The sequence below is a fragment of the Mytilus californianus genome, unplaced genomic scaffold (assembly GCF_021869535.1).
Source record: "Mytilus californianus isolate M0D057914Y unplaced genomic scaffold, xbMytCali1.0.p SCAF_9, whole genome shotgun sequence".
NCBI classification, from domain to species: domain Eukaryota; kingdom Metazoa; phylum Mollusca; class Bivalvia; order Mytilida; family Mytilidae; genus Mytilus; species Mytilus californianus.
In genome coordinates this window covers 40,218,381-40,243,150 of record NW_026262745.1, presented here as the reverse complement: position 1 = coordinate 40,243,150, position 24,770 = coordinate 40,218,381, and the positions used below count along the sequence as shown (strand labels likewise).

The window sequence follows — 24,770 nt, the reverse complement described above, 5'->3', positions numbered from 1 at the left end:
TCGCCACAGCGTAAGAAACCATAAAAAGCTACTGTAAAAGCAGTATATAACATCTGGTCAATAAAAGGTGAAAAAATTCCTTCTTTAAGCTTAACACATAAATGTTGAAGGATATCAAAAGTTATGGGTAAGCGATCTTTAATGATCGGTTTCTGTAATCTTTTAATAGAATTAAAAAACAAGGACAGTCTCTCTAAATTGTTACTAGAATTATTGAAAGAAGAACATATATTGTCCTTCAAGCATCTATGTCTAATTCCACATATGTATAGTTTAATTGTAGAGTACTGTAGTTTGAGATGTTGAAAGCAATGTGTAGCAAAATATATCAATAGATCTTCTGACACTGAATGAGGCTTGCTGTCAGTGACACTTAATATACCATTTAATAGCAAAAATTTTAAAAAATGATTATAACCGGTCTCATATGACACTTTTGTCCCTTCAGAAATAGAATAATTCCATAATTTACTAACTGTTTCACTCAGTGCCACATTACTTCTGATGCACTTGGAACTATGCATGGACTCTATTCTGCTTTTGGGGCCAGCTTGTGAAAACGGGTGATCTGTAAACGAGACAAAGCATCCGAAATTTGGTTTTTATAACCTGGAACATGTTTTGCACTAAAGTAAAAATTATATTTAGCTGCACACCAAGTCAGCTGTCTCATCAATTTCATAATTTCGAGAGTTTTTGATCTCCCCTTTTTCACAATAGCTACAGTGGCCTCATTATCACACCAGAATAATATTAGTTTCTTCAAGTGTTGCTCTTTAACCCTGGAACAGCTGGTGCCAAATTATACTCAACATAAACATGTACATGTATAAACAACATGGGACCAAACGCTACAGTCTCTCAACTTGTCTTTAAGATGAAGAACCACAATTACTGACCATATAAAAACCAGAACCAGACAAATGACTAAACCTGACGCAAGTACTTTGACAAATTGATAAGGCTGTTGATAACAAAGGCTTGATAAAGTTTCACTTTTATTATATAATATAAGTTTGCCCTTTGGGAGTCAGTATCTCAGCTGGGAAAATTTTGCTCCAGGCCCTGTCGACGACACTTGGTATAGTGGGTAGCCAAGCCCCGTGGACATGGACACTCCGCCAATCAACTGGAACGCCGAGGGTTCCAAAAGGGGATGAAGCGATGTGATATCAATAGATCTTCTGACACTGAATGAGGCTTGCTGTCAGTGACACTTAATATACCATTTAATAGCAAAAATTTAAAAAAAATGATTATAACCGGTCTCATATGACACTTTTGTCCCTTCAGAAATAGAATAATTCCATAATTTACTAACTGTTTCACTCAGTGCCACATTACTTCTGATGCACTTGGAACTATGCATGGACTCTGTTCTGCTTTTGGGGCCAGCTTGTGAAAACGGGTGATCTGTAAACGAGACAAAGCATCCGAAATTTGGTTTTTATAACCTGTGAATTTCTAGAGTTTTTGATCTCCCCTTTTTCACAATAGCTACAGTGGCCTCATTATCACACCAGAATAATATTCTTTTACAAGACCACTCTGGCCCCCAAAACAGTGCTGCTACAACAATAGGATATAATTCTAAAAAAGCTATTGAAAGGTTGTTTGTCAATGATGGTAAATCCAAAGGCTAGGTTGAATAAAAGAATTTCCCCTGAAAATAGCCCCCAAATCCTATTGTTGACGCAGCGTCTGTAAATAATTCATATCAAAGCTACTTGTAAATTCATTTTCATGAAACATAGTAATGCCATTCCAGTTTGACAAAAAACGTAACCAAAATTCCAAGTCTGTTCTACATTCTGTGCTTAAATGCACAAAATCAGACAAATCTTTAACTGTAGTTGACAAATTAATCAAATAAGAAACAAAAGACCTTCCAGGTAAAATAACCCTGGAAGCAAAATTTAAATGTCCCAATAACTTTAAAAGTTCTCTTTTTGTACAAGATGATTTGTGTAATATTTTGCGAATAAAATTGCATATCCTTTGCACCTTATTATCAGGTAATCTGGTTTCCATTTTTTGTGAGTCTAGTATGATACCTAAATATTCTAAACAAGTAGTAGGCCCAACTGTTTTATGACTAGCAATGGGAATGTTAAGCCGTTTAAATATTGTCATCATAATTGCCATTGTACTCTCTCCATCTTTGTCGGGATGGTCAATTGTTAGGAAATCATCTCATAAATGCAGGATATGCTGTACCTTATAGTTTTTCTCAGCAATATAACACACTGCTTGGGAGACAGTGTCAAAAATTTTAGGACTGGTACGGCATCCAAAGGTGAGCCTAACATAAAAATAATACATAGATTTCCACTTAAAACAAAACAGTGGCCACTGCGTAGGTTTGTAAGGACAAATTTTAAACGCATCGGATATGTCGTACTTGGATAGACTTGATTTTCTCCCACATTTTGAAATGATGCGGATAGCATCATCTATTTTCACATAAGACATAGAACAATCACTTTTGTCTATCATATCATTAACACTCATACATTCATCATTGTGTGGTGATGACAAATCTAAAATTAATCTTTTTTTATCAGAATATTTCCCCGTTGCTACCCCTAGAGGGCTTACTCTAAAACGAGGAAAAGGACTATGTTGAAATGGCCCATACACAAAACCTTTTTCACATTCTTTCTTTATCAAATCTGAAACAACTGTAGATTGCGACCTAGCCGAGTAATTATTTTTGCATACTTTGGTATCCCATGTATCGTATTTTACCATAGAATCGAAACCATTTCTTAATCCATTTATCAAATATGATCTGAAATTTATATCTGGATGATTCTGCAGCTCATGCTCAAGTTTTTCTATGTTGATAGGAGTTGATGCTTTCATCGAATAATCTTCCAAATGTACATGTAGTCATGATTTGTTATCAGGTTTAGTCTGAGTAACATCTTTGCTACTAGTGTTATTTTTGTAGGTTTGTGAATATTTTTGAGGAACATGAACATTGTGATGGTTTTGTCTATTACCTGTACATGTAGGTGCGGGGTGACCTGTAGATCTACAAGTTGAGCAAGCGTGAAGAAGGTTGCATGTTGTTCTGAACAACCCCTGACATTATTATAATTGTTACATACTTCTTTGCCGTCGTAAAATACTCTACTACGACCTTGTTTATCAAGCTTGTTTGGCATGTTTGGTCTAACTGACCTGTTGTAACCTAAGTTGCTATCTACATGTATACCCTGATGATCAGAACACTGCAATGCACAAAATTCTGTGGCATGATCAACTTGATGACATAAGTTGCATGCATTTACTCTAATACCCCCACTAACTAGTGAAAGAATGTCACGGTCTCTTTCACACAATCAACCTTGATGTGTTTCTCTCTTAGGAGTGTAGCTGCCTTTGCAGAGAACAGCTTATGGTAGGTATAAAATTTTTCTCCATAAAGTTTATGGATCTGAATCAAATCTGCTTCATATGTATCAAGCTCTTCACGTCTTTCGGGATATGACACACATGATTCGCTTATATTTGCCAAAGGCCTGAATAAAATCTTGTATATTCAGGTTCCTGTTAAGACGGGGGTCAGGCTTGCTTGATAGATTAACTTTTATTTCATCAGCAGTGATATTGTGTGCTTGAGGGTTTTCGTAATTGGATATTAGCAATGAAGTGAGATTAATGTCCTTACCCTCAATAATATTTCTTTGAATATTGGGCGACACAATATCAACATTGGTGAAAGAATCCGATCGCACTCCATTTCTTGTTGAATCCATTTCGGCACTGTTATGGTGAGAAAACGGTAAGGCACTTGTCGACGGACTATATAGCTGAAGTTGAGATGTGCGGCGGTTCTTTGGGTTGTACCAGAAACTGGGATAAGCGGGACATCAGAAGCGTTTCTCTGTTCGTACCAATTAGCTAGATCGTAGGTCTTGGTGAAGGAATCCATTGTTGGTCTAATGTTGGAAACGGATGGTTGCATGCTTGCCATACACTGTGTAAACGTGTTAACCATTGTTGATGTAAACAAAGCGGCCATATTGTTTACATTGGAGTCCGCACGTACGTCGTTTCCGGTTACACTATCCATGCGCGGTGATGGGGCGGAACTTCTTTCATCTGTGGGCGGGTCTTGAAGTACTTCTCTCGGTTGCCTAATATGGTCATCCGCTGCGACGGTTGCATCTTCTCGAATTTCGTCAGTGCATAGGCGCTCCTTGTTGTCTAGATACAGTTGTTTAAGTACTGTTTTAGACCAGCTTTTTGGAATGTTAATTCCTAACTTCCGTAATTCGTCCCGAAATCTTGCACCTGTCCAATTTTCTGGATTTTCCATATCCCATTGCGAGCTTTGTGTTGCATTTTCTTCGTTGTTATATGGATGTTGTCTGTTTCTTGAACGACGGTTACGTCTGGTTGAAGAAGCCATGTTATTTACTGAAGTTTTTATAGCCGTAAAATTACGAAACTGTTTAATAAAACTGATTCAAGTTCTCTAATTTCGGGAAATAATAGTCCAATATTGAATGTCAAGAAGTGATTGGAAAGACGAATTTAAACTGCAATGAATATTATGTCCGAGATCACTAATTTACGATGAGGTTTTAAAGAATTGTCTACAGTTCTTCTGAATAATCGTAATCACACTTAGGAAATAAAGTCGTGTAAAATACCTTGTGTCTCCAAGGCAGGAGAATGAAAATAAAGTTATATAAATCCGATTTCCAGTCCAGACAATCTTCCACAATAAAGTCTCAAGTTTAACAGCAGAAAATCAGTGTAATTAGTTAAACTGTAAAATGAAATTGAAAACTTATTCCTATTGAGTAAACGTCCTTTGTATTCAACAGCAAAATCAAAAGTGAGAAGCTGGCAGCCTGCAATTGTAATCTGAGAACCTAATCCTTGATATCAGACAGACCAAATTAGGCATGACCTTTGACCTTATAATGGAATCGACTGCCCCATCTCATGGAAGAAACCATCCCGTCTGAATAAACAACACTTATACTCTGCATAAGTTACAATTAATGATATAGATATCAAGATAAGGTTGCTACTAGTATATCATTTGAGTAGACCTCACGTCACATTTTATTTGTATTCAATATATTGTACGTAGAACAGGGAAATATTGATTCATTAATTGCATAAATATCATGTAACTATATAAATCTGCGATTTAAACAAAGTTCGACGCAGGTTCCTAGATCAGCAGCTACTTCAACACTTAAATCTTGCAAGTTATTATACGTTTCGGAAGGCATCTAGGAAGTTGACAAATAAAGTGAATTGGATTTACTGATCATGGTTCGAGTTTTGCTAATACTGAAATGTTTGATGTCAGTCGGTACAAGTAAGTCACTACAGTGTTCGCAAAAATGTCCACATATATGATCATCTAGTATAAAATATGCACGATGAATCTTCTATAAAACGATATTACGAAAAACTAGTCCTAAAAGGATGCGATACTAATTTATCGTGGTTTATGTGATATTAATAATTATTATTATAGAAATTTGAAAATTTTATTTATAATTTAATGAACTATATTTATAATACTGCGTCAATTAAAAATTTTTTAAAAGACAGAAATTTACAATATCAATTTATTTTCTTACAAACAACTATATTCATATATTTTTATAGAGTAACGTTCCCAAAAATTATAATTTTAGCAATTCGAATCAAGAGAGCAGTTAAAGATAAAACGAGGCTCGCTCGCTTATAGTAACTTGTTTGTTACACAACATCATACATGGTCATATGCTAGGTTTTCGCCTGAATATCTTTCTGTTTCCACTCTAAATGGTAAAAATCCGCATCTTAGTTGTGCTAAATATAATTCGAGCTTGGTATAATGATCGGTTTCAAAAATTGTTTTCAAAGTCTTATAGTTTCATAGATTTTGGACTGAGTCCCTCTAGATATCGAGATAAAAGCGGAAACTCACCATTTAACCAATGACAAATCAACCTCTGATTTTAGTGCGTAAATTAAGACGATAGTACTTAACAAATGTTCTAAATCTCTTACATCGATTAGGGAGATACAAATTAGAGTAACAAGCAAAAACTGGGGTAATCGCATGAACTCTAAAACTAGCGAGACTAATAGCGTGTACGTCGACAGGGTATAAGCGTCTCCCATATAAACTAGCGAGACTAATAGCGTGTACGTCAACAGGGTATAAACGTCTCCTATATAAACTAGCGAGACTAATAGCGTGTACGTCGACAGTGTATAAGCATCTCCTATATAGATATAGGAAGACGTGGTATGAGTGCCAATGAGACAACTCTCCATCCAAGTTACAATTTATAAAAGTAAACCATTATAGGTCAACTACTATAAAAAGTAAAATCACAAAAATACTGAACTCCGAGGAAAATTCAATCGGAAAGGCCCTAATCACATGGCAAAATCAAATGACAAAACACATCAAACGAATGGACAACAACTGTCATATTCCTGAGTAAAATAGTCTATATATGTATCACTCGCCATTCAAATTAACATCAAAATTTCACAATTGAGAATAGGACACAATCGGTAAAATAACAGAGTAGACAAATAACAGAGTAGACGAATAACAGAGTAGACAAATAACAGAGTAGACGAATAACAGAGTAGACGAATAACAGAGTAGACGAATAACAGAGTAGACAAATAACAGAGTAGACAAATATCTTTGTATCTAAAGATCTAAAGCCGCGAAAACATGTCGCTAGTGACGGTAGAAAAACCGAATCATCATATCTGTCAACCAATTCGTGATGGTGACCGTAAAACTTATGTAGTGTAGATTTCAGTCGTTCTTCCTAATAACTGTTGGGGCAGAGTTTGTGTGGGAGCACATCCCTGTCTATGAAGTCTATGAAGTGTACGTAATTAATTGCTCCACATTTGTTTTTAAATTTCACATATGGATTCTGCTTGTAAAAATACACCAGAAAATAAACCGGAAAAGGGGTAAACGGGTTTCGTTTTTGAGATACGAACTGTTGAAATTAACAGCATGATACACCAAAAATAAAAAAGAATATATAGAGATATATTTCAGATTCACATAGGAAACGCTAATAAAAACATTAAGGATAAAAAAGGGCGATTTTCCTTTTCTATTGTTAATTTTCCTTTTTACGGCGATAATCCGATTAGGAATCTTCATTGTTTAACAACAAGTTGTAAATACGTAAAAGCGTTTCGTGGAATTACAAACTACAATTAATGATATTATATAAACATGGAATGAAGTAACAATGAAATAACCTAATGACATGCATTGGTAATGTTAAGTTAAAAATATGTCAAAGAGAGGAGAAGGATACCAAAGGGACATTCAAACTCACAAGTCGAAAATAAACTGACAACGCCATGGTTAAAAAGAAAAAGACAAACAACAGTACACAAACACAAAATAGAAAACTAAACACTCAAAATGTGAAAAAAAAATTTAGCATGTAATCTATTGCAATTACGAATGATATTTTTCGGACAAAATTTTATCAAATTATAAGACATCGGTACATGTAACTTCTAACGTACGTTAATACAGGAACAGAAATTGTAAACAGTATCTTGGGTGAGTTTTCTTCGACAAATGATAGACTAAACCGTTATAGATAGGTACACCACAAATGATAGACTAAACCGTTATAGATAGGTACACCACAAATGATAGACTAAACCGTTATAGATAGGTTCATCATATATAGGTTTGTTTTCGAATCATTGTTGGGGCTTTGTACAACCGACCTTGATGTCAGCCGATATTGGCTGTACTGTTTAGTGTACTTTTTATTGTGTTACTATCGTCTCGATTGTACTTGTTGCAGTATTAAATCATCAGAAGTTTACTGTAAAATGATATAGTATGTTAATACACTTAACTTTCAAAGACAATTTATGACAATTTGCAGCAACACAGTTATCAGTGACGACAACAGCCATTGACAGCATGTTATTAGCAGATACTGGAGTTTTTAGAAGTGAATATAAATCATTCCTCTTCAGTGTGAAAGGATGTCGGGATGCTCACTTAAAACTATTATCGCATGAAACCGAAGTTCGACAATATTATCAAGTCCTTATCGGGGGTTGGGGTAATAGTATGTCGATGCTATCTATAATAATGGATGGTATTACGAATGTGGATTCGAGCAACTCTTCAGAAATGGACTGCGATGTTTACAAACAATTTTGGATCAGCTGGGATCAAGATGTGATAAAAGTTGGGAGAGGAAACGCGACTGGTGATGATGTGTTTCTGTTATATGAAGATAGATGTTCGTTCAGTATAAAGAATATCCAAATAAGTGGTGGTTCAGATTGGAATCTCGATCTTGCAAAAGTTGATTGGATAATGTATTCTACTCGTAAGTTAATTCTATTTTATATAATATTTTGACGCAAAAGGTAGGCCGTTGTTACCATGGTTACGGGACAAAACTCTTAAAAATCAAAGTTAGTCTTACACTGTAAAAATCGTGCTTACAAATTAAACACTTGTATTACATGTTTAGTTCTAAACATGTTTAGGATTGTGTTTAATATCTAAACACTTTTCTCAGTAAGCACATTAAATGTAAACATGTCTTGAATTTAAACACTTTTAAATGTGTGAATTTAGAATGAAACTGTTTAGGAATAAAACACTAATTTCTAAGCTAAACACGATCCTAAACACATTGTACTGAGACACGTTTAGATCAAAATGTGTAAAAAAAAAAGTGCATAAAAGATGTGCTTAGAATTGTGTTTCGGATCTAAACACCATTTTTACAGTGTAGTCAACAATTTTCATAAATATGTTCTTAGCGTCACTCATGAAAATAAATAATTTATACTTATTGACTGGGTATGAGTGGAATAGTAAGTTTATTGTCCCCCGAGGTGCAACTATTGCCCGAGGCGTACCCGAGGGCAATAGTTGTATCCGAGGGGACAATACACTTACTATTCCACGAATATCCAGTCAGTAAGTGTTTTATTAAACCGAAAGAGACAACAGACAATAAATGTCGGGGCTAAATCAACTATCGTAATATAAAAAGCAGAAAACCAACCATACTGTTTAACGTTTACTTCATATATATTCTGAATGCTAAGGCTACGTCCTGCACTGACGTCAACCCTACATGTAGATACAATAGGTAAAACGCGACGTCGCAACTCCCGCGGTATTCTCAACATCCTCCAATCCCATAGCTGCATTTGAAATTCTGCGAAATATAATGACGCTTGCGGTCAAATAGTTTCATCGAGGTCCAATAGTTGGAAACTATTGACCGGTACAATAGTTCAACCCTTGCAATTTGGAAAATAGTGAACATATTGTTTACTTATTTTATATAGAAAATGATAACTGAGATATGATAATTTATACTTATTGACTGTGTATGAGTAGAATAGTAAGTTTATTGTCCCCCGATGTGCAACTATGGCCCTGAGGCTTAGCCGAGGGCAATAGTTGTATCCGAGGGGACAATAAACTTAGACGTTGCGCACGGTATCGGTGCTTCTTTGAAAAAATGCGTTAGATAGTTCACGCTCTTTTCCTATACAATATATATCCATGATCAGTATATCATTCGAAAGGAAATAAACCACAGAAATCAATAAAATAGATGAATTTGTGCTATTTATATCATGTAAAGAAAAACTTTGCTCATTTCGACGGCTATAACGTCATTTTAAGGGTGTCCCGCTGTTACAATTTTGTTTTGTTTGTGTCTTTGAAATCACAATGCGGACTAGTTAGTAAGTTAAATGAGATAACATTTTACAACAGTATTGTATACAATTGATGAAAAATAGCGTCATAAACGTATTTAACTGTGAGTAAAAGAAGATTGTCAGGAGCGTTGAGCTTAGGAAGAGAAAAAATGTCCAATTCAGCTGTTCAGCTCCTATGAAAACTTTCGGCCTCCACTATTACAAGATATAACAGATGAAAGTGTCTATTAATATTATCAGAAAATTTATACTAGTCCTAAAGAAGCTTTATGAAGTCATCACTATATAACTGCAGTCTTACTTTCAAAACATCGTCAGTTTTCCCGTGTCCAATAAAATGTCCCGATGGATAAAATGACGCATAGAGTAACCCAGAGGCTGTTTATTAAACGAAATTTTATTTGATCCCCAATTTTGAACACTCTTTAACCGATATGAACGGAAAATACATTTCATTTCTTCTAAAATGATGTGATATATATTTTTGTTTGAGCTGCAGGTATAAAATACGAAACGAACTTAGATGTCCAATAACATGTCCCCATAATTGTAATTTGACGTACACGTCATGATAACGCTTAATTTTTTTGCATATTTGGCATACAATTAATCTTATGAAATGATCTGATCTATATTAAATAAAGTTCTTGTTCAAATATGCATCAAAGTAGATCTTCATTGTATAAATAATTCAAATATGACGAAATATTTAACTCGGATGCTTGACAAAGACCAGGCTCCGAGGCCAAAAATGTGAGACAAGTTCTCATACGATCACAGTCTCACTTTTAGGAAAAGAACATACAGTAAAAATGAAAATGCATCTAAAAATGGGCTCACCTTATTGTTTTCCCTTAGCCAGATTATAAACGACTCAAACCCAAGCTTTACACCCTGACCTTAATTCCTAGCGTTGCAATTAAAGAATCGGAACTATATATGTGAATCAATTTTTCTAGCCAGTTTGCAGAGCCGGGATTTTGTTTTCGTACTTGTATTCTTAGCTCCATGTAGTAGTATAAATATAGAAATGTTTACTGTGAGTAGAACAATCTCTTATCATCTACCTAGCAACATATGTATGAAATGGAAGGTCACAGTGTTACTTCTAGAAGTAATGTGTGGAATAATGGAGTTTGTTGTCTCGAATCTCCAACAGAATTTACTGCTACATAGGCATGCGATGGACGAGTATTAAAATGTTAATTGAAACTTGTCTTTTACATTAATTTGAGTGTTAGAGTAATAGTTGTCCGATAAATATGATGGATTGCACGCAACTATGTATGTAGCAGGTCCAGTGTAATAATTTAAAGACACTCCCAAGTATATTTTAACCTAGTTTAAGTTCCCTTTAGAAAAAAGTCACCATGCACTCTACCCCATATCTTCCAAAAAAAAAAACCTATCCATATTTCTTGAAAGTGTATATTTTGTGGTAAGTACATCATTTTGTTTGCATGCATAACCAATTTATAGAAATACTAAAGAAAGAATATTGAATACAATAAATATACTGCATTGAACACGCTGTATGTGTAACAAATTGACACCATAGTTCCTTTTTACCACTAAATCAACTACAAAATGTCTGCTGTGTGTATCGGCGGTTCTCTCTGAGCACTTAAGCTTCCTTCAACAATAAAAATTGACCTCCACGAAATAGCCAATCGTGCTGAATTTGGCGTTAAACGCAAATAAATCAATCAACCAATCTGCTGTGTGGAAAAGTTCATTTTTGTGTATAGTAGATTTATTTTTTCTCTTCGCAAAACGTCACAAAAATGGCTGGAATATTGCTTTTTATACTTGTTAAAAAATCAAAAACACTCAAAACCGAAACCCGAAACCCGTAACTTGATAACCCGTTTGAAAACGGTCTAAAAATGTCAAAGAAAATTTAGTGCTAACCAATACCCAGTTATATTTTAAAATTGGAAGCGCTAAAAAACCCAATTCGTAGTATAAAACGTACATGAAATGCACTCCTGGTCCATAGTACTTCCTTTCAGAAAACATTGATCCATGTATATTTACGAAAGCAGCTACTTAAATAATATATATCTTGTCACAACAAATTGAGTATATTTTTTAAAATCGGTTTCACTCTGCTGTTGGTCAAATATCAGTTGATGTAGCTTTATTTGGGTCTATATAAAAAGGGGTAGAGTTTTTCATACTTTGCCAAAATGCTATAATTTCAAAAACATAGTAAAAAGTATGGATCGCCGACCTTTTTTTAGAGCTTTTATAAGTTTGTGAAAAATGTTCAGATTTTGTAAGGATTATACACGGGAAATGTAAATTTATGCGAATATAAAGAAAACTAAAAGATAGAGTTTTAAATAATATATATATACGAGAAGACAGCTCTTATAATGTGCTCTCCGAAAGCAAAAAAAAAAAAAAAACGGAATCCCCATATTCGTTTTCTTACTTCATCACTGTTATGTATAATTGAAACTGTCAATATAAACTATTAAAGTTACTATGAATTGTTATCAAATGAACTGTAACCTCAAAGTGATGAAAACCATATGGCATCGCCTAGACTGTTACCTACCACAGTTGTATCAATTGTCGCGATATATAATATGTTAACTTGCTTGATTATTTTAGTGTAGAATAAAATGCTAATCTGAACAGATGCCTTCTACTCTCAATAATGTTATAGTTAGTAATACATAACAAATTGGCGACGAGTTAAAAAAAAAAACAATGGCTGGATATATCGGTAAAATTGAAAATTTTGATGATGGAATTGAACAGTGGACTTCTTAAACAGAAAGACTAGAACAATATTTCGCTGTGAATGAAATTAACAACGATAAGCGTGTACCTGCTTTACTTAGTTTAATTGGTGGAAAAACTTATGCTTTGTTAAGAAATTTAACAACACCAGACAAACCGAAAGATAAATCATACGAGGATATTGTGAAAGTTTTGAAAGAACATTTATCACCCGCACCACTGGTGATAGCAGAACGTTTCCGTTTTCACAAGAGGGACCAAAAAAGTTGACAGACTATTAATGAGTATGTAGCACAAATTCGCAAATTTTCGGAATATTGTAATTTCCCTGATTTAAACGATACATTGAGAGACCGATTGGTTTGTGGGTTGAAATCAGAACAAACTCAGAAGAAACTATTGTCAGTCCAAGCATTAACATTAGAAAAAGCTATGCAGATTTCTGTAGCGATGGAAACAGCTACAAAAGACGCATTGGAGCTACAGGGAAAACAACCAGAGTCAGCTGTACATAAGGTTAAAAGTCAAAAACCGAAGGTTAGCTTCCATCAACAGAAACTTATAACGTGTTACCGTTGCAACAAGCAAGGACATAAAGCCGATACATGTCGTTTTAAAGATCAAACGTGTCATAAATGTAAGAAGAAAGGACATATTCAAGCAGCATGTCGTAGTAAAATGATAAAACGGAATGTGCACTCACTTAATGCTGATGATTCTCAGGATGATGAATTTGGAATTTACACAGTGTTCGCAAACAAAGATACACAGAAAGGAAACAATGATGTAGGGATTTATACAGTGAATTCCAAAACAAAGGAGATAACTGTCGACGTGAAAATCGACAATAAATCTGTTGAAATGGAAGTGGACACAGGATCCGCTCTCTCGATTATTCCAAAGAAGGAATTTGATCAAGTGTTTCTTGTAGTATCGTTCTATAAGTATCTAGAGTTATCTAGCTTTACATTGATATGATGCTGGTCATCTAAAGGCTTATCTGTAATATAATATGTATAAGACCGGATGTGTTGTTGATTAAAGATGGTACCTTCAATGGTGTTCTGTATATTTACATGCCTTTGGTTTAATCCAGAATAATCGTCTAGTAGAGACATTACAACTGGCGACGAGGATATGGCAGAAGCTAGGCCGGTATTGACAGATGTTAGAGGGATTCCAAAATTTGATGCAAATGGGGAAATAAATTCAATTGGACCAAGATGGAACAGATGGAAGCGTGGTTTTGAACTTTTTGCTGTTGGAAAAGGTGTGGTCGAGGCGGAACAAAAGAAAGCCTTACTTTTACATACTGCCGGAATTTCTGTGCAAGATATTTATTTTACTCTTGTTATTGCTGATCCAGGAGAGGGAGAAACTGTTTATGATGCAACAGTCACAGCATTAGACGCGCATTTTACACCGCAAGTAAATTCAGCATTTGAACGTTCACAATTCCGAACAATGATGCAAACTTCAAGTGAAACAGTAGAACAATATATAACACGTTTGAGACAGAAAGCTGTGTTTTGTGACTTTCATAACATTGACGAAAACATTCGGGATCAAGTTATAGAAAAAGGTTATTCTCAACGTTTAAGAAGAAAATTGTTGGAGCGTAACAATGTGACTTTAGCGCAACTAAGGGAAATTGCTCAATCATTAGAAGCGTCCGAACAGAGAGCCGTCTCAATGGAACAAAAGGAACAAATAAACAAAGTAAGTCAACATAGACATGATAGATTTGATAAACATTCGAAATTTAAGACACAAAGCCAAGTAGATTTCAAACAAAGACGTTGTTTTGCATGCGGTCACGAGGGACACATTAAAACAGACGCAAAATGTCCAGAGAGGGGAAAGAAATGTAGAAAATGTAAGAAAGAGGGACATTTCGAAAAGTGTTGCAAAACAAAACAGAACAGAAATTTCAACCCGAGACGTGAAACTGTAAGAAATGTAGAAACAGAGAGTGACTATCAAGATCCGTATGTATTTACAGTAAACAGCGGAACTGCCAATAATACAGATTTCAAGATAAAAGTGGGAGGAGTTATAATGCCAATAATTATAGATTCAGGAGCGTCGGTCAATGTTATTGACAGGCACATGTGGGAATTTTTGAAGAAGTCTAATATTAAGTGTGAGTCAAGATTAAGTGATAAGAAGATTTATGCCTATGGGAATACACAACCGTTAAATGTTGCAGGAAGTTTTATCACTAGTGTATCTGTTGGAGATAAAAATGTTGATGCAGAATTCTTTGTAGTTGTAGAAAAAGGTCAAGCGTTGTTAGGTAAAACAACTGCAATATCTTTGGGAATATTAAAAATTCAGAGTCCGCCGGAAAGTGTTAATTCAGTTAATTCCGATAGGAAAGCAATCATACAGCAGAAGTTTCCGAAATGTTTTGAAGGCATCGGAAAGTTAAAGAAATTTCAACTGAAAATACCGATTGATGAATCCGTGAAACCAGTTATTCAGCCGATTCGTAGAGTACCGTTTCATCTAAGGGAGAAACTTGATCAAAAGCTTGAAGAATTACAAAGATTCGACATTATTGAGAAAGTTGATGGACCGAGTACATGGGTGTCGCCTGTCGTAGTTATACCCAAGAAAAACTCCGAAATACGCCTATGTATCGATATGCGCAGAGCAAACGAGGCCGTAGTCCGTGAAAGGTATCCAATACCTACCGTTGAGGAAATATTACAAGATCTCAATCAAAGCAAAGTATACAGTAAATTGGATATTAAGTGGGCATTTCATCAAATCGAGCTGTCACAAGATTCAAGGGACATTACAGCGTTTATGACACACCAAGGACTATTCAGGTATAAACGTTTGATGTTCGGCATCAGTTGTGCACCAGAAATGTATAACAAGATTATTCATCAGGCTTTAGGTGGATTATCAGGTGTAAATAGCATTTACGATGACATAATTGTACATGGAAAATCCGACGAAAAACATGATCATAATTTGGAGCAGTTATTGTGCCGTTTGGAAGAAAAAGGACTAACTTTAAACATCGAAAAGTGTCAGTTTAACATGGAACGTATAGAATTCATGGGACACATTCTTTCGGAACACGGAATTGGTGTTTCTGAAAGTAAAGTACAGGCAGTTAAGGAAGCCAGAAAACCAAAAACAGTTACGGAAGTAAAAAGTTTTATGGGACTTGTAAATTTTACCGGGAGATTTATTCCAAACTAAGCCACTATAGCTGAGCCGCTAAACCATCTTATGAAGAAAAATAAGCCATTTAATTGGGGACCGGAACAGGATGATGCATTTGAAAAACTAAAACAGTGTTTAGCGAACAATACGAACTTGGCATACTTCGACATAAATGCAGATACGCAAGTTATAGCTGATGCAAGTCCAGTAGGGTTAGGCGCCGTATTAGTTCAGAAACAAGGAGATTCTCATAAGATTATATGCTACGCAAGCCGTTCGCTGTCCGAAATTGAAAGGAGATATTCGCAAACGGAGAAGGAGGCTCTTGGTTTAGTGTGGGCTTGTGAACATTTTCACGTATATCTATTTGGGAAAGAATTTCAGCTATTAACTGACCACAAGCCGCTCGAATTCATTTTTTCGCCGAAATCGAAGCCTTGTGCTAGAGTGGAACGTTGGGTTTTACGTATGCAAACATATCATTATGTTGTTAAACATATACCAGGAGCGAAAAACATTGCAGATTCGCTGTCCCGTTTATTATCTACAAACGAGCAGAAACCCGAATACAATAAAACGGAGGAACATTTACGTATGATAGTGGACGAAGCCACTCCCGTAGCTATGAACATTCGCGAAATCGAAGAGAGTTCCGAAAATGACGACGAATTTAACGAAATAAGGACATGTTTACGAACTGGTCGATGGTATGAGTTAAAATACAAACAGTATTTGACAGTTAAATCGGAGCTTTGTGCTTTAGGAAATTTGATAATCCGAGGAACAAGAATTGTTGTACCCAGCAAACTTCGCGAACAAATCTTACAACTTGCTCATGAAGGTCATCCCGGCATTATAATTATGAAACAGAGACTCAGAACAAAAGTATGGTGGCCTAACATAGACCGTGACATTGAACAGTGGTGTAGACAATGTTATGGATGTCAATTAGTATCTAAACCAGAAAGGCCTGAACCTATGCAAAGGTCTGCGTTACCGTCGCGACCGTGGGAACACTTAGCAGCAGATTTTCTTGGACCACTTCCATCAGGAGATTTATTGTTTTGCGTTGTGGATTATTATTCACGGTGGACAGAAATTGCTGTTATGAAGTCAACAAATGCCGAGAAAACTGTTGAAGCATTGGATAAAATGTTTATAACTCACGGATTGCCAATATCCATTAAGACTGACAATGGACCACAATTTATTAGCCAATATTTTAAACAGTATTGTGAACAGAATGGCATAACACACCGTCGAATTACACCGTTATGGCCGCAAGCCAATGGAGAAATCGAGCGACAAAATAGATCTTTTCTGAAACGACTTCAGATTGCACACGCGGAAAATAAGAACTGGAAAGAAGAACTTCAGAAGTATTTGTTTATGTATCGTGCAACGACACATTCAACAACTGGAGCCAGTCCAGCCGAATTATTATTTGGGCGTCAAATAAAAACAAAACTACCCGAACTTGGACATTCTAAAGAAGATATAGAAGTCAGAGATAAGGACCGTGAACGAAAGGAAAAGGGGAAAATGTACGCTGATGAAAAGCGAAAAGCAGTTAAAAGTGAGTTACAACCGGGAGATAAAGTTCTCGTTAAACAGAACAAAGAAAATAAATTATCCACTACATTTCATCATAAGCCGTTACTTTTATTAGAGAAAATTGGTAATAGTGTATTAGTTCAATCAGATCAAGGAGTTAAATACCGCCGCAATGTCACACATGTGAAAAAATTTGAGCAACAAAATATGCCAAACGAAAATATGTTAGATAATAATCTAAGTGAGAATGTCAATACAAGTAATCAAAATCAATGTGAAAATGTAATTATCTCAAACGAAATAGTGTCCGAGGAAACACCAGATGTATGTCATGCTGATAACGATAACAAGATTGATGATGTAGAAACCGCAATTAGCCGCGTGCGACCGAAGAGAAATCGCCAATTACCAGCAAGACTGAAAGATTACATTATGAACTGATTAAAATAGACTTGTAAAGAATTTTCAATTTGATTTTATTGGACATTAGTATTTGAAAGAAACAAATATACATTTTGATTTATAATTTTTTAATTTTCATTTAATTTTCAATAAGAACCCGAGAAAACTAATAAGTAAAGTTTTACAGGGATAATAAGTATTTAGATTTTTTTAAGTATTTAGAATTTTTTAATTTGATTAATAGCTAATAGAATCTTATTTCAGTTTAGTTTAGTTTAAAAAGATAAATTCACTTTAATATAAAAAAATAGAAAAAAGGAAGGGATTGTAGTATCGTTCTATAAGTATCTAGAGTTATCTAGCTTTACATTGATATGATGCTGTGCATCTAAAGGCTTATCTGTAATATAATATGTATAAGACCGGATGTGTTGTTGATTAAAGATGGTACCTTCAATGGTGTTCTGTATATTTACATGCCTTTGGTTTAATCCAGAATAATCGTCTAGTAGAGACATTACACTACTACATTACACAATCGGTCGTAAGCTCGATTCAACAGACGTTATTTTGAGAACATTTTCGGGTGAGAAATTTACACCACTAGGAGTAACCGCTGTAAATGTAAACTACAACGACCAAAGTGAAATATTGTCGCTGTATGTCGTACAAAAAGGAGGAGGAATCTTATTTGGAAGGAACTGGTTACGAAAAATCAGACTAGACTGGAGCAAAATCAACAAAGTAAGTGTTGAAAATGTTAATGAGAAAACAAAAGAATTGCTTGCTCAACATGCATCTGTATTTAGTGACAACATCGGTTGTGTGAATGGAATTAAAGGAAATTTAATTATGAAAGATAATGTTAAACCTGTGTTCATGAAGGCGCGACCGATACCGTATGCACTAAGACCGAAAGTTGAACAGGAGCTCGACCGTCTTGAAGAGGAAGGTATTATTACAAAAGTGCCAACTAGTGAATGGGCAACGCCTATTGTGCCTGTCGTGAAGAAGTCAGGAGGCGTGATAATTTGTGGCGATTTTAAGGTCACAATTAATCAGCAGCTTCAAGTTGATCAATATCCTTTACCTAGAATTGACGATATTTTTGCTTCGTTATCTGGAGGTGAAAAATTTTCGAAAATATATTTAAGACAGGCATATTTACAGCTCGAGATGGATGAGGAATCCAAGAAGTACTTGACTATCAATACGCATAGAGGACTTTATCAGTACAACCGAATGTTATTCGGTGTAGCGTCCGCACCTGCAATCTGGCAGAGAACCATTGACCAAATACTCCAAGGGTTGACAGGAGTACAATCATATTAGATGATATGGTTATAACCGGTAAAAATGACCGAGAACATTTAGTGAACATTGACAAAGTTTTGAAGCGATTAGAGATGTACAACCTTTCAGTTAATAAGGACAAGTGCAAGTTTTTCAAAGATGAAATCGAGTTTTGTGGACATAAAATAGATAAGCATGGATTACACAAAACAGAGGATAAAATCAAAGCGATTTTGGACACACCAGAACCACAAAATGTTACTCAGGTACGTTCAATCCTCGGATTAATGAATTACTACCATAAATTCCTACCAAATATCTCATCTGTTTTGCGCCCATTACACAGACTGTTAGAAAAAGATGTCAAATGGGATTGGAATGAAGAATGTAAGGTATCATTCAAGAGGGCCAAAGATTTGGTAACATCTGAGCAGGTTCTATGTCATTATGACCCAGAACTACCTATTCGATTAGCTTGTGACGCTTCTCCATTTGGATTAGGGGTAGTTTTGTCACATAAAATGCAAGATGGAACGGAGCGCCCTATTGCTTTTGCGTCAAGATCACTTAATAAAGCAGATCGAAACTACAGTCAAATCGACAAAGAAGCTCTAGGTATAATTTTCGGCGTTAAAAAGTTTCATACTTATCTGTATGGTCGTAAATTTACACTGATAACAGACCATATGCCGCTTGTGTCAATATTCAATCCGAAAAGGGGAATTTCTACCACTTCAGCAGCACGTTTACAGAGATATGCGTTGTTTTTAAGTGGATATACATATGACATCGAGTACAAAAACACTAACAAACACACAAACGCAGATGCGCTATCGAGAATACCACAGGAATCTACAGAATCAGATGGTGAGGAATTTGATGCAGTTGACGTTTTCATGTTAAAGCAACTAGAACAGTTAAGCTTAACAAACAACAACATTAGACGAGAAACTGCGCGTGACAAGATCTTATCAAGAGTCTATGAATTTGTACAAAAAGGTTGGACCGTCAATGATGATATTGACTTGAAACCGTATTTCAACCGGAAAAACGAACTTTCTACCAGTCAAGGTTGTTTACAGTGGGGAATACGTACTATTGTTCCGACAAAATTTAGACAGCAAACTTTAGAACTGTTACATTCTGCGCATCCAGGAGTAGTGAAAATGAAATTATTGGCAAGGAGCTACGTATGGTGGCCACGTATTGATTCTGAGATAGAATCACTAGCAAAAAGTTGTTCCGGATGTCAAAAACACCATCGTAACCCGAAACAGTCACCACTTCACCCATGGGAGTGGCCGTCAAGTCCGTGGAAACGTATACATATTGACTTCGCCGGACCATTTATTGATCATATGTTCTTGATTGTCATTGATGCTCATTCTAAATGGCCTGAAGTTATACCGATGAAAAGTACCACTTCAACACAGACAATCAGAGTGTTAAGAACTATATTTGCGAGAACAGGATTGCCGGAGCAGATAGTTAGCGACAACGGACCACAATTCGTGTCAGCAGAATTTCAAACATTTACTAAAATGAATGGAATTACCCATATCAAGAGTGCACCTTACCATCCTGCAACAAACGGACTCGCGGAACGTTTTGTTCAGACTTTCAAACAGAGCTTAAAGGCCATGCGAGGGGAAAATTCAGATATGAATAAGAAATTAGCAAATTTTCTACTGGCATATCGCAACACTCCCCATACGACAACGAAAGAAACACCTTCTAAGTTATTTATGGGTAGACATTTACGCAACAGACTTGACTTACTTAAACCAGATATTAATAGACAAGTTCAAGACAAGCAGATGAAAATTGCAATTAAACCGACAAAAGAGACTTTACGACAATTTACCGAGGGAGAAACAGTAGCCGTACGTGATTACCGTGGACCAAATAAATGGACAAGTGGACTTGTAACCAAACGTGAAGGATCGCTAAATTATCAGGTAGAAGTTTCGCCCAACAGTATCTGGAAACGTCATGCCGACCAGATACGAAACTCAGACTTTCACGATAAACAGGGAGAAGAAGTTATAAATGACAAATCGGCTGAACTAGAGATAATTCCGGATGAACCAACTGAGCAACCACACGATCTACAACTGATACAACAAGACAGCGAACTACCTTTGTCAGAACCAATTCAGAGAAGAAATCCTTTGAGAACCAGAAAGCCGGTTACTAAGTTAAATTTGTAAAATTGGTTGTAGTGCCGTAAGGGTAATAATAACTCCCTTTGCAACCTATGTTAGGCGTGATTGTGTGCGCGAGAAAACGAAAGTTTTTCTATTGTAATCACTGTAGGGATAAATATTTTGAATGCATGATATTAGTGTTTCTCATAGTTAAAGTTTTTATATACACATAGACAGTAATTAATTTCTTTCATTCATTCTTTTCACACGTGCTGATTTTTATCAATGACCTTATCATTCACATACTATAATTTTACTATGGAATTCGAAAATTAGAAGGGAGGAAATGTTATGTATAATTGAAACTGTCAATATAAACTATTAAAGTTATTATGAATTGTTATCAAATTAACTGTAACCTCAAAGTGATGAAAACCATATGGCACCGCCTAGACTGTTACCTACCACAGTTGTATCAATTGTCGCGATATATAATATGTTAACTTGCTTGATTATTTTAGTGTAGAATAAAATGCTAATCTGAACAGATGCCTTCTACTCTCAATAATGTTATAGTTAGTAATACATAACAATCACAAAATAGGAAAATGTTTTGTAAATTCCTTTATAAAACAAATTATAAACATTCTGGATTATTTACCTGATAAAACAACCATGATTTAAAAATTTCAATCAATGAAACCTTTTTTTTTAAATGAAAAAGATGTAACCATAAGATAAGCTCATTATTTATTCTTTTTTAATGAAAATTTTACAAATTAATTTCATTTATTCATCATTCAATCTTGCTAACAATAATGGTAAAAAATTTTAAATCGATTATTTGTAGTTTTCTGCAATAAAAAAATTAATAATTTAAACCCCGTCCTACCTTCAAATATTGAAAATCAACAATGGCAGCACAAGTACACGTATTTCTATTTCATACGTGATGCATATTCCATAAAGTTTTTCCTAAGGGATTTATCAAAAAATATTGCCAATTTTAAACAATTTCCACAAAATTGTTATTGATGTCAAAATCGTGAACTAATACGCATATGATGATGATTCATCGAGTTAAACCGATATTATATGAAATATGAATTATAACACTAGTATAAGCGACTTTTATTTTTTTTTAAAAATGAATACAACGGACCTCTTATGAATAAAGTGGAGATAAAATGAGATTACGAAAAGAAAAATATCAGGCTATCGTCTATCAATATCTTTCAAATAATCAAATTAAGAAGCATTTGAATATTAGCTAAATTTTAAAAAGACAAATTGTGGGAGAGAAAATACCAACATCAACAACGTGACAAAAAGAAACTAATAATAGAAGGGAAGAAACAGAAACAAGAAACAAAGTATTAACAATTTTACTAGCCAAGATTGAAGAAGTTTTGCGGCACAAAGAACATTACTTAATTTTTAGAAAAAGAAGAAACTGATAATACAGATATATATGCACATAATATTTTGGAAGCACACTCTTCATAAGAGAAAAACGGTCGTGTCAGTTTTTCCCTGCATTTGTTTCGCTTATTGTATCAAAATCAGTTTGAAGTTTCAAAACATTCTGGATTTTGAAAATGAAAGACGCTAAATAATATACAAAAAAGATGGTAAATCTTCTCACATACAAATGATTCAAAACGTCAAATTGTTATTCAGTGCTAAACATTGCTGTTAGGGGCAATTTTTCATGAGTGTTTAAAATATTTTTTTAATTCTATGGAAATTTGGATATCAATGTTTGCATTTATTAATGCCAACCCCAACATGGAAAAATGAAAATACATAATGAATCGAAGTGACTTCTTAAAAGAATGTAAATTCTATGGTTACTTTAAGTGGCATTTTCACATAAGTAAAAAGCTTGTATGCTTGAAACGTTCTTTGAAACAACGTCAGCATCCTTGTTTAATTGGGACGTTGTGTACGCTCAGTGGTACCAATACCGTGCGCAACTTCTAACTATTCCACGAATATCCCGTCAGTAAGTGTTTTATTATACCGAAAGAGACAACAGACAATAAATGTCGGGGCTTAATCAACTATCGTAATATAAAAAGCAGAAACACAACTATACTGTTTAACGTTTACTTCATATATGTTCTGAATGCTAAGACTACGTCCCGCACTGACGTCGACCCTAGATACAATAGGTAAAACGCGACGTCGTAACTCCCGCGTCAAATAGTTAAACGCTTGCAATTTTGAAAAATAGTGAAAAATATTGTGTACTTACTTTATATAGAAAATGATAACTGAGGTATAATAACAAACAATAATAACGGTTCAATTTGTTACCAAGTGTATTAAAAGTGAAATTAAATCTTGCTTATACAATCGATTATTTTTCAGCCTTTATTCATGCTCCCGTTCCAACTGGCAATGGATATACTGTAAATGTCTACAAGGAAATGTTCTGTTATACTTTTGATGAACTACGGTCAGTACAAATGCCTTCAAAAGTTAAATGTGGAATTGAATGTGCTGTTGAACTTAGCTGTAGTGGATTCTTGTACTACAACGACAGTAAATTGTGCGAAATGATGTCATACGATGCCTTTACGTACACCACTACTGCTTATTACAGAAAACAGCTACAGATTTAAGAGTGAAATGAGGAATTCTACCTTTTGAAAACGAATAGATATTCCCATTGTTTATTAATTCAACTTATCTCCTCTCAATCTTGACCACAGTTTGATTGTCGCCAAGTTTTGATTTCAGTATCACGGCTTGTTCTTCATACTTCGTGAACATAAACTGTTCTGTTTTATAGTCCAAATCTTCAAAAATAATTTAAAAAAGGAAATTTTCTTTATGTTGTTTAATTTGTGTACCTATCATATCTTTGACTAAACAGTAGATATTAACTGATCATTGATTTCTAAATTTCTGCCAAATTATCAAACGTTTTACATAGGAAAACATTCAGTCATGGAATTCTTATGTTTGTGTTCTATTTTTAAAATGTGATTCATTTCACAGAAAGCATTAACTAGTGTCTCCAGTTTTTCATCAATGCACGATTACTTGGAATGGACAAGCTTAACTATCACCATGAAGCAAAAGGTGTTCACACTAACGTTACGCACGCTGTTCCTACAACCCTTAGGATTTAAAAAAGAATCTTCGACATTTCGACAAGTTAGAAATAGATTTTTCGGTTTAGGTTCAGATCCCTGTTTTCTCTTTGTTATCCCTTTCCATTAGTTTTTCCGTTTTTCTTATTGTGTATGTTATTATGGATATTTTTGTAATAATAGCGGGTTTTCATATATTTTTTTCTTTCATTAATATTTAGGGCATGCAAACGTGTATGGTTGGTTTAAACTATATGTTAAGATAATTTTATGACAGCTGCTTTAAATATAGTACCTAATTGCCGCTGTACTTACTGGACACTAAATATATAAAGGCTATTTTTTGAAGGACTTTCAATACATAAATTCACAGTATCACAGCTTAAATTGTGCAGTTTTAGATTCTTTTTGAGATGACTCAAAAATGATTGATAACTACGATTTTGAAAGATCATGTAATCATATATTCTACAGATCAGAGGCTAGAATATTATTTTTTTCGAAAATAACTTACTAATGCAAATACAAATACAGTAATAGAAAAATGAACACACGTGCGTTAATTTAAAGACAGACGTATTATGTCTCTAACTGATTAATTGCGAACTTT

At 34.8% G+C, this 24,770-nt stretch overlaps 1 protein-coding gene across 1 annotated transcript; it reads left to right on the top strand.

Annotated features, from left to right (window-relative positions):
* The first annotated feature begins 5,172 nt into the window (after nt 1-5,172).
* On the top strand, nt 5,173-24,355 carry LOC127716368 (uncharacterized). The gene is made up of 3 exons (XM_052222555.1): nt 5,173-5,347; nt 7,917-8,372; nt 23,433-24,355. The coding sequence occupies exons 1-3, from the start codon at nt 5,299-5,301 to the stop codon at nt 23,684-23,686; spliced, it is 759 nt and encodes a 252-aa protein (XP_052078515.1). The 5' UTR covers nt 5,173-5,298; the 3' UTR covers nt 23,687-24,355.
* Nucleotides 24,356-24,770: the final 415 nt, after the last annotated feature.